Source organism: Musa acuminata, chromosome BXJ2-7, assembly GCF_036884655.1.
Source record: "Musa acuminata AAA Group cultivar baxijiao chromosome BXJ2-7, Cavendish_Baxijiao_AAA, whole genome shotgun sequence".
In the NCBI taxonomy this organism is placed as follows: domain Eukaryota; kingdom Viridiplantae; phylum Streptophyta; class Magnoliopsida; order Zingiberales; family Musaceae; genus Musa; species Musa acuminata.
In genome coordinates, this window is record NC_088344.1 from 36,617,376 (window position 1) to 36,633,839 (window position 16,464).

Sequence of the window (16,464 nt, forward strand, 5' to 3'; positions counted from 1 at the left end):
ATGCAGGTCGGTTAGCGTCTACGTGAAATACACGAGCCCATCGCTTGGAGCGTCGATGACCATTAACGAACCAAGTACGATCAACCCTAGAACGCAAGTATAAAAATCGGCCTATCGGCTAGCCCAAGGGTTCGGATCTTAGACACTTAAATCTACCCCATCACTACTATACTAACATAAACTTCGGAAGGGTCGAGTCGGGATTCCCTCTCCCGACTTTGGCTTGTGTGCAGGAGCCCAACAAGAAAGGAAAAGCAAACCCTAACTCTACTTTGAATTGGCTCGACAGACGACGTCCCAACCTGACATCACATCGACTCTCTCCAACCAAGAAACCATGTTGATGACCTTATGCACTGAGATCGGATCGAATCGTACTGACAACTCGGCCACGGTGTGAGGATGATCGGTATCACGTTTTCTGATGCACCTTTGGTTTCTTCCCGTGCAATGAAATCGAATGCGATCGAAATCTTACGACATAAAGACTAAGTAAGAACAGGTTGAATCAATCCAACCGCTTCCTCGATCCAATTGAATCGATCAGTTTGCTTAGAAACTTTAGAACAAGTGTTCTAACATGCCAAAATTATCAAAATGAGGATTTATAATTTATAAAATTCCTAGAATTTCATGATTAAATAATCAAAACATATTTCTAAAATATAATATCATAATTCTAAATTTAAAATGAGATGGATCTTGAAAATTCTAAAATAAATAACCTAATTTTAATTTTAATTTAATTTATTGGGGTTTCTACGGTGGGACCTGGATCGACCCGCCACGTTAGCCCTCGTACCCGACCTGCTGAGCGCAAACCCAAATCGACCATTCTCGTCGATCCCCCGCAGACTCTTCGCCCTCCTCTCCAGCTCGATGCGTTTCACCGACTCGCCGGTGGTGGAACTCCCCGTGGGCGGCGCCGTCCTCACCTTCGAGCAGGACAACGGCTCCATGCACGTCGGGACCTCCGTCTGGCCCTGCTCCCTCGTCCTCGTCAAGTTCGTCGAGCGGTGGCTCCCCCGCCCCGACGCCGCCGTTAACCCCTACGCTGACCTCCTCCGCTTCCCCGGCAAGCGGGCCGTTGAGCTCGGCTCTGGATGCGGCCCCGCAGGCCTCGGTCTCTTCCTCCTCGGCCTCGACGTCATCCTCACCGACATCGCCCCCGTGATGCCCGCCCTACGCCGCAACCTCAAGCGCAACCGCCCTGCCTTGCCCCGGACCCCCAAGCACGCCCAGCTCTACTGGAACAACCCCGGTCAGATCAGGGCCCTCCGACCGCCCTTCGATCTCGTGGTCGCCGCTGACGTGGTGTACATGGAGGACTCCGCCGCGCAGCTCGTGACAGCCATGGAGGCTCTCGTCGGGGACGACGGCGCCGTGCTGCTGGGTTACCAGCTAAGGTCGCCTGACGCCCACCAAGTGTTCTGGGATTTGTGTCGCCAGGCATTCCCGGCCATCGAGAAGGTCCCGCATGAGGATCTTCACCCAGATTACGCCTACGAGGAGACGGATGTCTATATACTAAGAAAGAGGAAGTAAATTGGCAACCATAAAACAGTGGTGATTTGATCTGTTCCGGCTTTAGCGACAGGTCCGTTCTTTTTCTTCTTGATGATATCTCTTATTCGAACGCAATCATGATATTTCATCGATCAATTTTTGTGTATTTTAAATTGAAATCTTAGTTGTATCACCTTCTTGCATCTTTAGTAAGATTGACGAGGTGCAATGAATTACTCAAACTAGCCAAGTCAAACATGGTTTCTCTTTTGTGCAATGAAGGAAGCAGAAGTTACCGTAGCAGCTTACAAGAATCAGTCTAAATATCGGTTCCCGTGAGGAAGTATGCTACTAGGAATAAGTGAGAAACACTAGTACACTAAGAATGGTGAAGTTCGCCGTAAAACAACTATGCTTCTTAGGTTCCAAGCTTATGTTGGTGGACATAACAGTCTCTGCATAATCTGTTTCTTCTTTTCTTTTATGTTGTACCTTATGATGAATCAGTTATATTAAATTGTTTTAATATTATAGACCTTTAGTTTGTGTTCATCATTTGAATATGTTCTCGACCAAATACAAACTGCCTTCCATTAATTGAATAGGCTTTTCATACGATCATGTATATTAATTGTTTGGGTAAACTATTATACTATTAGGATTAACACCGTATCGGAACTTTCAATTTCTGCATTTTCACTACTCAGCAATCAGCTTGTCTCAAACTGCATATTCTTCCTAGTGTCTTAGTAATATGATCTAGTGCATCAGCTATGGAATCTTAGATTCATGTAATAACATTGACCCTCCCTAAACTTTGCCGGGAACTCTGTAAACAAGTCCAGAGAGTATGTATATCTAGTGCATGAGCTATGGAATTTTTGATTCATGTAATAACATTGACCCTCCCCAAACCTATGTTGCCGTGAACCCTGTAAACTAGTCCAGATGTATTATATATATAACTATCTATTTTATCCTGCCAATTCCTGATTGTGGGTCATTTCCTCTTAACTTTCATTGTTCTTGTGAATCTGTACCTTGTCCATTGGTTCCTCAATCTGGGTAAAACATGTTGTTCTTGAAGAATGAGATGTTTAGCTGAATTTTGTTGTAGCATTTAGAGATGCTTCTCTTTATGTGAGACTAAAGCTAGCTAGGATTGTTCAGGCACAATCATTGAAGCATCTCATAGAAAGTTAAGCAGTTTAGCTCTGTTTTCAAAGATGTCTAAATGGTTATGGCATCGACCAAGAAAATATTATGATTCATAGTTGTTTGACCATGGTGATTACATTTCCATTTTGTGCTATCGAAGCCTCTATGCAAATGTACAACCAATTCCAAAGAATCCTTTGATGTTTTAGTACAACAAATCATCTAATTTACTTAGATAATCTATTAATGAAAGTTAGGAATAAAAGAAGGATTTGGCGAAATGATGACAAGTCCAATCTAAACATAATTTCTCTAAAATTTGAATCTAAACTGAGCTAGTAAGCTCATATGTTAAATGCTTGTGTATCTGTGCATTGGTAGTTCTTGAGTTATTTTCTTGACTTGTTTGTTACATTTCTTCTGTCATTTAGTCCATTGTTATGTTTCTTCTTCTGTTTAGTTCATATTTTCTTTGTGCTTTTAGTTCTCATTTGTAAAGTATGAGGGATGAGTATTATCCTAGTGATTCTCTTCTGGTTAGGACTTTGGTCCAATCCCTTGGTCTCTTAATGTTTCATTTTTAGTTGATCTGCCACTGAAACCTAGGGGTCTTTGTTTGTTTCTCAAAACTAACAACTTCTGTAGATTTGATAAGATGGGACTCTCAAGCTTCTATACTTGAAAAGTCAACATTTCTTTATCATTCATAAAGGTTTAACATGGTCCTACATGACATTATCGGCCATTCCTTATGGAAGATCTTGAAATACCATATGAAGATACCATATGATATGTGGATTAACATCCTTACTGAAGCTTTACTATGTATTTATTTTTTGTCATTTTCTCAAGACAAGTGATGTTGTTCTGGTTGTGTTCATCATAACATGACAGACCGAAATGTTACTCTTTTGGTTGCCAGCTTGTTTGTAATTTTGCGTAGAGTCTAGGCAGCATGATAAAGCTAATATTCATTTTCGTTGCCTTTTTGCATTTGTTGCATACAAATAGGTGATAACCATTTTCTTGTTCGGCAGACCATGGAGTTGATTTGGAGCTACATTTGGTGCTATTTAAGAAATGCTGCTATGAGAGTTAGTGAGAGACTATGCTTTATAGAGAAAAACTTGTTTAATTGGAAGATTTGAGAAATCTGGATTCTCTAATTTCTGACAGGAGGCATCTACTGCAAAATAGTTCCTTGAAAATATTCAATCTGAGAATCGCTTACATGTACTTAAATCATTCACTGGTATAACCTTTGAGCTTGTCACCGGTGTGAATGTATACGCAGATTTTAAATGTGCAACCCGTGCAGGAGATTGACTTTCAGAACCTAACCTTTTGTGATCCAAAAGCACAGCAGGGAAGGGTCAACCCACAAAGTTTCTTGTGTGATGCAGATTGTAATAATTATTATCATGTCAAATCTTCAGCCAGCATACCTGGTCATCTAATATCCAGCATTCCATGTTCGGTAAGTACTTCTTCTGAGTAATCTCCCTGTTGATTGGATTTGAGAAAACCCAACTGTTGGTCCAAAATTATTGGGTTGGTGTTGGATATTGCATTATGATAATTCTAAGAACCCATGCATGTGACATTTTAGCCAATTCAGCGTTGTTTCATACTTATGTCGGTGATTTTATGAAGATATTTGTGAATATGGATAATTATGATGTTCACCCGTGTTTGATGGTGAAACCAGAAGTCAGTCTGCTTGTCTTTGCACTCAAAAGAAGTTGTTTATGATCCTTGACGATAGTAGATGGAAGCATTTGTGTCTGCACTATGTATCCACTTTACAAGACAAATTCCCTGGCGGTGAGCTAGTCGTTTATCTCGTTGATTTATGCAACTTATAGACAGTGTTTCTATAATTAACATTTCCTTGACTTGTTTGGCTGTTTTCTATTCCTTTTTTTCGTATGACTTGTTTGGCTGTTATATACTATGGTAAGTAACTTTACTAGTTCATATTAGCTTGAATGCTGATAGATAACACTGGTGGTATCAACACTACATGCTGTATGTTTGCCAGTCTCTTTCTTTCCCTGAAGGATCAGCTCAGCCACCGCCATGAGCATTACAACAGTGGAAATGCTGGAGACAGAATCAAAAGGCAAATAGAGAAGGATAAGGTCTGTCCATTGAAACTTTTCCTTCAATTTTTGCTGTCGTGTATGTGTGTATGATTTGCATAAGAAAGGGACAGACAAATGGGTTCCTTGTGGCCATATCATGTTAGTGGCGGATCTCCATACACACAATACAAGCATAAGATAGTATAATTATGTTTGTTTAGGTCTTGATATGACAGATTACACATCACTCACTATGTTATATCTTATGCTGCGTTGTCGGTGGTTCATTTACGTCACCCACTATCCTGCAGAGTTTCTGTGTTTTGGTCTGTGTTTTTCTAAATCAGTTCTCTTCATCGTGAAAGAGACGTGATTGAGGCTGCCTTATTCTGTCTGATGATTCTTATTATAATAATAATCTTGTAATGGTGTTTACTGCTCGAGTCGACAATTATAATCTCTCTATCTACAAGAATAAGATATCCCTGTGAGCCACGTTGTTGCGACTATTTGCACTTAGTCTCCTTAATCCTAAGATGCATTAATAAATAATATTAAAATAATACTCATCCCATTCTTTTTCGAGGAAGAGAATAAAACCTAACAGCGTACCAAAAAATACAACAAGAATAATGAAGCACGTGCGTGGCACGTGATCAGAGTCCGTAGGGTCATATCTCACGCGGCCTTCATTGTAACTAAAATAATGGAAGGAAACCACGGCGTGGATCCGATGCACTGCCTATCCATTCCCAGCCCGCAGTCTTCACTCCAAAGCCGTCGGCCGGTGCAACGCTGTCACCGTTCACAGGTCCTCCATACAAATTTGTCCTCATCGTCGCTTCCATCATCACGCTTCCCCCACATGACACAACGCCATTACATCGCTTCTTCTCTTCTTCAATTTCGCGATCGACGCGACTGCCGCTTCCTTGGTTTCTTCTCCTCCTTGGTGTTATAAGATCAAAAGACAATGCTTCTGCTTCGATCCCACCGCTTCCTCCTCCCTCGGTGCCTCGCCTACTCCGCCTTCGTCTCCTCTTATAAAAGTGCCCTCGGGAGCCCCCTTCCTTCCCTTCCTAGACGGCGCTCCATGGCCAAGTACGGCACCTCGGCGTCGCCCTCACCCTCGAGGTTCCTCCTCCGTCAGCTATTCGAGAAGGAGTCCAGCACCTACACTTACCTCCTCGCCGATCTCGCCCACCCCGACAAGCCTGCCGTGGTGAGTGCCGCTCTGTGATCCTTCTCCTTTTCTGTTTTTAGGTTCTCTGATCGGCGACTCGGATTGTTGCTTCGATCCTTGATGCATCTATCATCCGAAAGTTGATTGAAAATTTGGGTGTTAGCTTTTCCGGATATCTATCGTCTCCTAATCTCCTATTCTCTTTCAATTTCCTATTTGTTTTTTAGTTTATTAGATAAAAGGTTTTTGTCTTCCTTCGATCGAGATGAAGTCACATTTCAATCTCCTAATTTATTTCAACTGTGTTCTAATATACTCGATGCCATAATACCAAAATATAATTAGTTCATGTGTTGCTGTTCAGTCTCATCAATGTTTATGTGCTTTGGATTGCGTTTTAGTTGTTTGATAATTCACATTAACGATAGTGCGATATTATGTGGTACTGACCTTTTGCTGCATAGAGTTAAAAGGTCAAATCTGGGACATCTTCAGCCCTTAAGATAATTAAGTTCTTTCTTAGAACCTTGCTGCATGTTACCAAAGTTTGCCATTTACGTCTGAGACATCTATTTTCCTGCTCTCTGGATTACTTATATTTGTAGCTCGATTGAATGCACAACAAACATGCAGACCAATCTATTGTTAATTTTTTGCCGAAAAAGAATCCATAGTGAAACAGTAAATGTAGGCGCTAACTTGAGCATAATATACACTGTTCATTGTGGATCACTTTGGGTGACAAATAAAACGCATTTGGATGCTTCGGCAAAGATCATCATGATCATGTAAAAAATATATGTATTTCTGGATATTGAATGTTTTAGATGAGTTCAATACAGAAAGTTGATCTGCACCGAATCATGTGCCAATTGCCCACTGCTTTGGTTAGACACTAACTTGGATATTGCAAATGGAAATAGGCACTAGTGTTGTATAATACAGTTTTCACAAGAGAGCTCTACTGTGAATCACTTCATTCTGGTAGTCATTCAGACTAGTATGTTTACAAGGAGCATATCTCAACATCTGCATATTGATCATTTGTATCTAATTGTTATGCCAATTGATGAACATAATGATTCAAGCTTAAAATTACTAGATAATGTGTCTTCTTAATGCAGATAGGACTAAATGATGAGTGGAAAAGTGTGATAATTATTTGGATGTGTGATATATATATATATATATATATATATATATATATATATATATATATATATATATATATATATATATATATATATGTATGTATGTATGTATGTGTGTGTGTGTGTGTGTATGTGTATATATATATATAAGTATATATATGTATATGTATCTGTATATGTATGTATGTATATGTATCTGTATATGTATGTATGTGTATATACATATATATATATATATATATGTATATATCTGTGTATATATATGTATATGTATCTGTATATTGATGTATGTATATGTGTATATATATGTGTGTGTGTACACTAAAAATAAACTGATTCTAAGCATATACCAAACTATCATTAGCAATTGGAAAGCTATTAGAACATCTTTGCATATGGAGAAACCTTGGTATCATCTGTTCACCATTTCTTGTGTGATTTGGGTTAGATGACAGTCTTTCCTCTCTCTGCCCTTTTTTTTCTTATCCTTTCCTATTATAAATCTAGATATTTGTGGTCTAAATTCCTGTAAATTACATATTTAGAAATCTAGATGTTCGGTTGAGTAGATGATGCATCTAATGTGACGCACAACTTATAAAGATTGTTATGCAAGAATATTTGCAAAACATTTAGTTTGTATTGATGAAGTTGTAAATTGGATTATTTGTTGGTTGTTTCACTTAAAAACAATGAACTTGTACCGATTGCTAGTATGAAGAAAGATTATCTAGTTAATTATGTTTCAAGGAAGTATCTTGTGCATAAGTCGTGTCACATAACCTGACTTCTGCCATTTTGCTCTTATGTTTCGCCAGGTCAATTTAGGAACTCTTTGCAACTTATGCTTGGTTCTGAGGTTAACTAAATTTAAAAGCTTACTAAATAAGAAGCTAAATTCTATCTCCCTGTATCTACATATAACTTATGTTCACAACTTTTGTTGAATATTGTCATTTGTGGTCTATCTGTGTGCTTTCTTTTATTGTGTGTTTGACTTGGCCTAGTTTTCTGTACTTTAGTTGGACCTCTCTATCGTTCACTAGTTAAAACATTTGCTTCATATTCACATTGTTTTCCTTCTCTGCTAAATGGTTTCATGTCTTTTTGTAGCTGGTTGATCCAGTAGACAGAACAGTTGACCGAGATATATCTCTTGTAAAAGAACTGGGGCTAAAACTCATCTATGCTGTGAATACCCATGTCCATGCTGATCATGTCACAGGGACAGGTTTGATAAAGGTAAATCACAATTCATGTATCAATCTACTTCAGCATTCAACTTGTTATTTCACGAATATTGTACAGTAAAGAAAAGTTAGATTGGCTACGTATTGTACATATTTGTACAGATGTATACCTACTGATATGCACGATGCATGCTCATACACATATTTTATACAGGATGATAATTTTGATCTATGTATTAATTGGTAATATTCCTTGCAGAAAAAGATGCCAGAGGTAAAGTCTGTCATATCAAAAGTTAGCAATGCAAAAGCAGATCATGTGGTTGAACATGGTGATAAAATATATTTTGGTGATCTTTTTCTAGAGGTAGGGCCATGTTGCCTCTGATACAGATTAGTAAGTTGAGTCAATTCTCCTCTTGTCAATTTGTTTGGTTCCTTTTGAATATGACTTCACAAACATATCAATAGATGATATATGTGTAATAAATTATATATGTTAACCTGTTCTTGGGTTGATTATGCTGAATTATTTTGTTCAATGATGGAGTAACTGAGGGACTTTAGATGATGTTTGCATGCTAATCTTGATTCAATCAACAGATTCCTGACAGTGTATGGCTATGATGATTATGGTCCAATAAAATCTTCACATTTTTCACAAATGCACAATTTTAATGATTTGTAAGAGCATTGCAATTCCTCATATAAGGATTAAGCTGACATGCACTATGACAAGATAGTGTGGAAATCACAAAGCAGGACCTTGATGTGTGGCAAGAAACCAGTGATGTATTTTGATGCTATTTATAGAGACAATTTAGAAAAATGAATGAGCAGCATGTCCAAGTAGTATTTAGTGTACCACACATGCAGCTTTTGGTGATTAATGCACCAAGTTTTTCTTGTGGGATAAGCATTTAAATCGTATGATCTTTCTTGGTTTTCCTGCATATATATGCCTTTGAGTATGTAGTACCACAAGGGTAATTTGGATTAGCTTTAGTAATGTACTAAAGCATATACATAAGTGTGCAATAATCCATCATTTTGAAGGGTTTACATGTAAATATTAACTCTACAGAGATATATATGCTACCAATTTTGAATATTTAATTGTATGCATGCTAATTGTGCCATAAAAGATAGGTTTCTTGAAGAAATAAAGCCATTTACATGTCATTATTTATCTGGGCATAATTGTTACCAACAAGTTTTCACTTAAACTCATCATTTATCAGCTAATATAAATTGTATAAAATGTGTAACAAATTCATATATGGGAACACATATAATCGGATACAAATATGGAAAAGTGTGGGTTGTCATTTGGACAACCTGTCATGTAGATACTGAATGACTGGATGCACCTTCAGCCTTGGAAGATAAGGTTATAGCCTCTTTCCGGACCTGAATACACAAACATGTGTAAAAAAGCTGTCGTAGTGTTTGGCTTATTACTAATCTAAATTGATCATGCTAGCAGAAGAAATGTCTTTTTTAATGATAACCCCAGTAAGAGATCCTTCTAGACATATATGAATTAGTACAATCGGACTGCTTCTACATTTAAGATCATTTTGGTGCAAAGTATGTTTTCTAAAATGGTAAATTTTGCAGGTGCGTGCCACTCCTGGTCATACTCAGGGTTGTGTTACCTATGTAACAGGAAATGGACCTGATCAGCCTTATCCGAGGATGGCTTTCACTGGTGATGCTTTGCTGATTCATGGCTGTGGAAGGACAGATTTTCAGGTGCATAGGCTCATTCTTCTTCCTTTTCTTCTGACACCAAACATCTACTGTCTATGAATAACTTACTTTTATCTCGGATATTAGATAAAAGCACTTTGAATATGATAATCACACAATGCACTATCCTGAGTAACTAGATGACTGATTAGATTTTCATTGTGTTCAAATCTTTAAATTGTAGTCGAGAGTCTTGAGAAGTTTGATCTGGTGCACAATCAATTTTGATGCCCATTTATTGTATTCTAATTGTTAGTGAAACTTGGTTGTTTTCCTGTGCAAAAGTTTAGATGAAATGAATGATAACATCAATTATCGTCCTTCAGTTTTTCTGGGTGGAGGCTTGGTTTCTCTCGAAGAGTTTACTAGCCCATTTCTCAAGTTCCACTCAATTGTTGAAGGCCATCTATTTGTATCACCTTAGTTAAGTTAGCTCTTGATGCCTTGATGGTTAGGTTAGAATTACATGGTTGTTATCTAGTTACATCTCATTGGTAACTATTACTATGATACAGTTCAATTAGAAACACTAAAAATATAACTTGTCATGCTAGTGCTTGCTTTGATGTAGAGCACGTGAGATGGATTGCATGAGAGTGCAATCTGTTATCTCACTGGTTAATTTGGCCATCCAATTTTGTGCATCACACAATATTTTCATTTACCTCGTATCATGTTTATTGGAAGCAGTGCATTCCACTTCTTATCCTATTTCATGGATGAAGCTTAAATTCCATGATCCATCTTACAGGCGGGAAATTCGCGACAGCTCTACCAATCAGTCCATTCACAGGCAAGGAACGAATGTTTATGTGGCACATTTCAATGCATGTTGCACATGTATTAGCAGTTCACTGATGACTTTCTCTGCACATCTTAGATATTCACATTGCCAAAGGAAACTCTCATTTATCCTGCTCATGACTACAAAGGCTTCACTGTAAGCAGTATCTTTGACTTACAGCCTCTGATGTATTCCTAGCTATTCACACAGCTTCTTTTGTGATGCAGGTAAGTACAGTTGGAGAGGAGATGCTCTACAATCCTCGGCTAACAAAGGATGAGGTAAATTCTTAATCAAGCAACCCCCTCCCCTTCTAATCTATTTTGGAAAACCACTCAAAATCTTAATGACGGTCTATATTTGTGATACCACTTACCTTCTGTTAAGATGAAATTATTTGCATGAATTCATCTGAAGAGTGAAAATTGTGCTATGATTAAACTTATTATTCTACTTCATTAATAGTCTGCTTCTAAGCAAACGTATCCTCTGTAATAACTATTCTCTGGGTTTTGTTTTGTAGGAAGCATTTAAAAGCATCATGGAAAGTGAGTGGTTTGATCATCTTTTTCACAAGTTCTTACGACCTCTTGCAGCAAACTTTCAGCTTCTAAATGAGCTCAGTGTTGCTCTTCTTTTACTTCTTGCTCAGATCTGAAGTTGGATTACCCTAAAATGATGGATGTCGCTGTGCCAGCCAACATGGTCTGTGGGCTCCAGGATCTACCTACAAAGGCCTAAGCATCATCCAGACGGGACTGGTGGATTAGTCTCCTCAAATCCTATGGGAGTGGATGGGAGCAAACATCCCCTATTTCTTTATCAATAAAATGCTGCTTAAGAGTTATTCTATGCGTAAATGAATGGTAAATGTAACCTTAAAAGTTACACAGTGTTGGCCTTCATCTATCATGGAGCAGCCATGTAGAATTCAAGAAGGCTATGTTGTAACCCACGGATATCATGATTCGGTCTTTACTTCTTGTCCCATGTTTCCCACTTCAGTAAATAGCTTTGTTTCTTTGTTATCAGGCGTGTCTAATTTATTACTAGAAGGGCAAGATTTTGAAAAGCTTCTTCTTTTGGATATTTTTCGAGAGATATCTTTGTTTTCATTTTCGGAGATGGTACTTCTATATCCGATAATATCTTTAATGTCCTTTATTGTCTCTTGTTGTTTCTGCCCTTATCATCGTGCGTTTGTCAATTATGCTCGTCATTTTGTGCTTGTTACCTCTTCCCTCGTTCTTGTTCTCCTTTGTTGTTATTGTTGTGCTCTCAATTGTCGATGTCCCTAGGGGAGGTTGATGCTGTCATCGTACTAGTGTTGGAAGGTGGTGTTAATGTGGATGATGGGCATAGGCATTAAGGAGTGTGAGGACTAGGGTGGATCTTTGTGATGCTTTAATAACGACGAACAAAGACAAAGACGAGGACGGTAGCGATGGATGAGAGCATTTTGTTATTATCAAAAGAGCTTTAGTGGTGGCAATGACAGATAAGAGGTATTATACGTATTACATAAAATTAATGACACCATCTGAAAAAAAAAAGAAAAAAAAGAAAACAGGGCACCTTTAGAAAATAATAAAAGCCTAAAAAGAGAACTTTTTGAGGAAAATCTCCCGTATTGGATATGGGCCAAATAAGACAGTTCTACCGATCATAAAATATACGAATAAACATTCGTATATGTAGCTGTCCAAGGAATACACGACTTTTGAGACGTACATAGGCTGATATAACGGTACTCCGAGACCCTTTCTACGATGGATTGTAACGCTTCTGGTGAAGATATATCGGTATACTTGTCACATAACGGCTCCGCATAAATGTAGGATCTCAGGGGTGGTGTTCCTCCCGTTTTCGCGAAACCAGAAGCCTTTGGCGAGAAAGACGATGAGCTCCGGAGAAGGGAAGAGCCGAGGAGCCATGGCCGATCCTTCGTCCCACCACCCTCAGCAAGCCCAGCCCCAGCCCCAACCCCAACCCCAACCCCTGCAGTTCCAGTCCCCTTACGGCACCTTCGGCGTCCCCGACTACTCCCAGCCCGCGATCGGGTTCCCGCAGCCGGTCGCTCCTCCTGGCGTCGGCGTCGGCGTCGCCCCCTCCGCTCCAGCTTATCCTCCTTATTCCGCCGCCCCTCAGTATTACGCCCATGGCTACCAAGTCGTTCCAGGTATCGAATCTCTCATGATCCTTCCCGAATCTCTGTTATCTGTGAAGTAAAAATCCGTAGCACGTTGAGTTTGATCTTATGTTGCTGTCGCGTTAGTTTGATATGTTTTTCCTTGAGGATCGGTTAGGTTTACAGATTTGTGCCGTTGCGGATGTGATACGATGCAATTCTTCTAGCTGATATTTATGGTCAAATGGAATTTGATTACGGGAGGCCTTGAAATGAGGGCATTTCTGCTAGAAAACCTAGGTTATTGAGGTCGACCATTGGGACGAGTCCCACCATGAAATTTGAGTTGAGCAAGAGCAATCTGTTCCTGAGAGTTTGTATGATTGATCTTTCATGTTTCTCCACTGAAAAATATGGCTACCATGTTTATTGCCTCTTTTCTAATAAATTGCTTCACTAAAATAAATCGATTTCAATTTCATATTAAATTGTGTTTTATAAAGAATATGTTTTAGATGGAGATGATCTAGATTTATTTGGACAAAATGGTAATTTTAGGTTGGGCTTGAATCTTTTGCCACTATTTCATGGATCACAAAATGCCAAACAAAGATAACAAATACATTGCAATGTTTGTATGTCTTATTTGGGGTAGAAGCATTAGGTGTATCTGTGATGCCCATGCTAGTTAAGTATTTATTGTGTAGATTGATATTTTAAATTTATAGTAAGATACTTAACTGGACCATATGTTTTTTGTGGTGCATCTTTAAAATGTTGCTCTCGGTTGTTATAGCTTTTAAGTTTTTTTCTATATCAATATGTGAAAGTAACATATGTTAGACTTGGTTTTTTTAATTGGATGCACATTAGCATATTATTCCATTGCTTTAAGGCTATGCTGGAGTTGCTGAAGGATGGCCATTAAGGTTGCGGCGTCTTCCCTGTTGTGGTCTGGGTCTTGGCTGGTTTCTGTAAGTTAACATATATTTTATTATGGTGCTCTCTAAGGGTCTAATTTTTCAAATTCTGTAGCATTCTAGCAGTGTTTTCTGGTGATAATTAAGATACATATAGTCTAACTTTTGATTAACATGGCTATCATAACATGTGTCATGCTTGAAGGTTTATCACTGGCTTCTTTCTTGCTGCTGTTCCTTGGTACATCGGAGCATTCTTTCTCCTCTTTGTTAGAGTTGACTACCGAGAGAAGCCAGGTTTTGTTGCTTGCACTATCGCAGTAAGTGATCATTAGTAATAAAAGTTACTGTGTTAAATTTGCATATTATGCCTTGGTTGCTGCTTGCATGCTCAGATTGTTTTGTACACTTGCAAGTAGTATATGGTTGGTTGTTGGATTTTGCTTGCCTATATACATACATGAACCTGAATTTGCTCACCATATATGTCACTTAGTTTATGTAGTATATTTTTAGCCTACTTTTATATTTGTTATTACATCTTGTATATGCATAGTGCATGTAACACGTGATATTAAAATTTCTAGAAAGACATGGAGGATGATGGACTTAGCTATGTGTTAGCTTGGAAATGCGCTACTTCATAAAGATTAGTGTTGGTCAGTTCAAATTTTAAAGTTTCATGAAGAATTGTTTTCTCAAAAGATATGATGGGAATAAATACTCTGTGCAGTATTTTGGTGGAAGTAATGATTCTATGAAGTATCTTGACTAAAAATGCCTGAAAAGGTTCAATTATTTCATGATGAATCAAATAATGGTATTAAAACCAGATTTGGTATCATGACTCAACTTGATTGACCAACTGACCAGTATGTTGAAGACCTGAAATCATGTGGCCTAAAAGTCCGATGGAATCCATCCAATCCTGGTAAACCATCATAATGCTCCTCTCACTTAGCCATCCTTGTTTCTGATTGTTAATTGATTGAAGGTAGAGTTTAGATTCCATTGTTTACCAAGGAAATGATGACTACATTCTTCCATGTTTCATTTAGATCCTGCCCACCAGACTAAACGCGATAACTTACTGATTGCTGAAGCTGGACAAGATTCTGCATTGTTTAGTTTTACAAAACTTTCACGTGTCCTACTCGGGGGTACATTTGAAGACATTCAATATTCGTAGAGGTGGAGGATTTTTCCTCTCAACTGGACAAATTTTCTAGAATCTTTTCTTAGTGATATTAAAGTGCGCCTCAAGCCTTGGGTGTATAAATTCATGGATATCATGGCAGCATCATGTAATCAATGATAAAATTTGTGTTAATCTTTAAAGTTTTAGAATCACAAGGAAACAGTGGTGAAAATTTAAGAAATGTTATTGGCAGTTATGAGGTGTCATGTGGTTTTTTTTTATGTTTTGGCATACAATTTAGCTGTTCCCGATAAACTCTCTTGTCAGGTTTATTGGTCACAATGCGATAGCATAGTAATAGGTTTTGATTTGAAATTTGGTCATTCTGGTATGTGAATTAGAAACTCGGTACATACTTTGAAAGATCTGTAAGAATTTGTTTTGCTCGTGCATCCTTTGTGCTTATGTACTCGGTTCTTTCTCAAACGTAGCCATTCCTTCCTATATAAATTTTAGAGAAGCATATGTTTTTATTGATCAAACGCTTTGATTATGGACAGGCTGTTGTTTTTGCAATTGCGGTTATTCTTGGGTTAACAAAAGAAACTGATGCATGGTGATTGGTGTTCAAACCTCAGCTGGATTTGGGTAATCTATGCCTTGTCCAAGCCTTGTAATAGACAAAGTTGATCAACCAAAATATGAAAGATGCTACATCTCTTATCTGGGCTTGTAAATTTACTTCTGATGATCAAACTATTTATGTCTATTATTCATCCTCTCATGCTTATTGGCAGGAAATGATTCAAGTAGCCATCCCATGCAGCAGGGACATTAATTGACCATAATGATATGCTTTCTCTCAGTATTTGATTTTTTTCAGTTTTTTTATGACCACCAGAATATATTTCTCCTCGGTGGCATGAGCTCAGTTTGCAACAGAAAAGATGCAACAAAGCAGTCTATTGGATTTTCACATTGTCCCGTCTAAATTTGACCCTTTGGGAGCTCAGCATAACTTTAGATGGCTGTTTTTAACTCTAGAATTATGCAGATTGTTTACTATCTTTAGGCAAGGAAAAAGGTTTCACTAATACCAGAGAATGCAGTTTTGAATGAAGACACGATGATCAGGTCACGGTGAAATTTTTGTTCAATGTAGCTCAGTGACAATGATCTCGTAATAAAGAATGTATGAAATGTTTCAGACTGCGTTGGTCTTTCTGTGCTACTGACTGGCGCTGATTGATTGAGAGGGATCGAGAGGGCAAGTTTAAGCAGTTCATCGCCTAGTCAGATTATGTTTTCAGCAAAGGTATGGTTGCTTGCCACTGTGATTGATAAATACGTTAACTGACATCGGTTTGGGAAGATTTCATATCAGCCAGCTTATTATAACGGGTTTTGATAGTTATTGAAATCAAGTATTAACAATCTCGACTGGTTTTTTGGTCTAATTTCTCGTTTCCA

At 38.2% G+C, this 16,464-nt stretch overlaps 3 protein-coding genes across 3 annotated transcripts; all 3 read left to right on the forward strand.

Moving 5' to 3' along the window:
• The first annotated feature begins 803 nt into the window (after positions 1-803).
• On the forward strand, positions 804-3,966 carry LOC135617919 (uncharacterized). Its single transcript, XM_065118685.1, has 2 exons — positions 804-1,597; positions 3,702-3,966. The coding sequence occupies exon 1, from the start codon at positions 880-882 to the stop codon at positions 1,543-1,545; it is 666 nt and encodes a 221-aa protein (XP_064974757.1). The 5' UTR covers positions 804-879; the 3' UTR covers positions 1,546-1,597; positions 3,702-3,966.
• A 1,618-nt stretch (positions 3,967-5,584) lies between these two features.
• Positions 5,585-11,836, forward strand: LOC135617920 (persulfide dioxygenase ETHE1 homolog, mitochondrial-like). The gene is made up of 9 exons (XM_065118686.1): positions 5,585-5,970; positions 8,196-8,324; positions 8,532-8,639; positions 9,893-10,027; positions 10,776-10,817; positions 10,905-10,964; positions 11,036-11,089; positions 11,332-11,356; positions 11,461-11,836. Exons 1-9 carry the CDS (start codon positions 5,722-5,724, stop codon positions 11,547-11,549), a joined length of 891 nt encoding a protein of 296 aa, XP_064974758.1. The 5' UTR covers positions 5,585-5,721; the 3' UTR covers positions 11,550-11,836.
• An 805-nt stretch (positions 11,837-12,641) lies between these two features.
• On the forward strand, positions 12,642-15,770 carry LOC135617921 (large ribosomal subunit protein eL20z-like). The gene is made up of 4 exons (XM_065118688.1): positions 12,642-12,987; positions 13,832-13,910; positions 14,062-14,176; positions 15,555-15,770. The coding sequence occupies exons 1-4, from the start codon at positions 12,708-12,710 to the stop codon at positions 15,612-15,614; spliced, it is 534 nt and encodes a 177-aa protein (XP_064974760.1). The 5' UTR covers positions 12,642-12,707; the 3' UTR covers positions 15,615-15,770.
• The last annotated feature ends 694 nt before the right edge of the window (positions 15,771-16,464 follow it).

Coding starts and splice junctions, on each gene's coding strand:
- LOC135617919 (XM_065118685.1), top strand. CDS start 880: ATGCGTTTCACCGACTCGCCGGTGGTGGAACTCCCCGTGGGCGGCGCC.
- LOC135617920 (XM_065118686.1), top strand. CDS start 5,722: ATGCTTCTGCTTCGATCCCACCGCTTCCTCCTCCCTCGGTGCCTCGCC. Junction 10,818..10,904: donor ACCAATCAGTCCATTCACAG/GCAAGGAACGAA, acceptor TGCACATCTTAG/ATATTCACATTGCCAAAGGA. Junction 10,965..11,035: donor ATGACTACAAAGGCTTCACT/GTAAGCAGTATC, acceptor TTTGTGATGCAG/GTAAGTACAGTTGGAGAGGA.
- LOC135617921 (XM_065118688.1), top strand. CDS start 12,708: ATGAGCTCCGGAGAAGGGAAGAGCCGAGGAGCCATGGCCGATCCTTCG. Junction 12,988..13,831: donor TGGCTACCAAGTCGTTCCAG/GTATCGAATCTC, acceptor CATTGCTTTAAG/GCTATGCTGGAGTTGCTGAA. Junction 14,177..15,554: donor TTGTTGCTTGCACTATCGCA/GTAAGTGATCAT, acceptor GATTATGGACAG/GCTGTTGTTTTTGCAATTGC.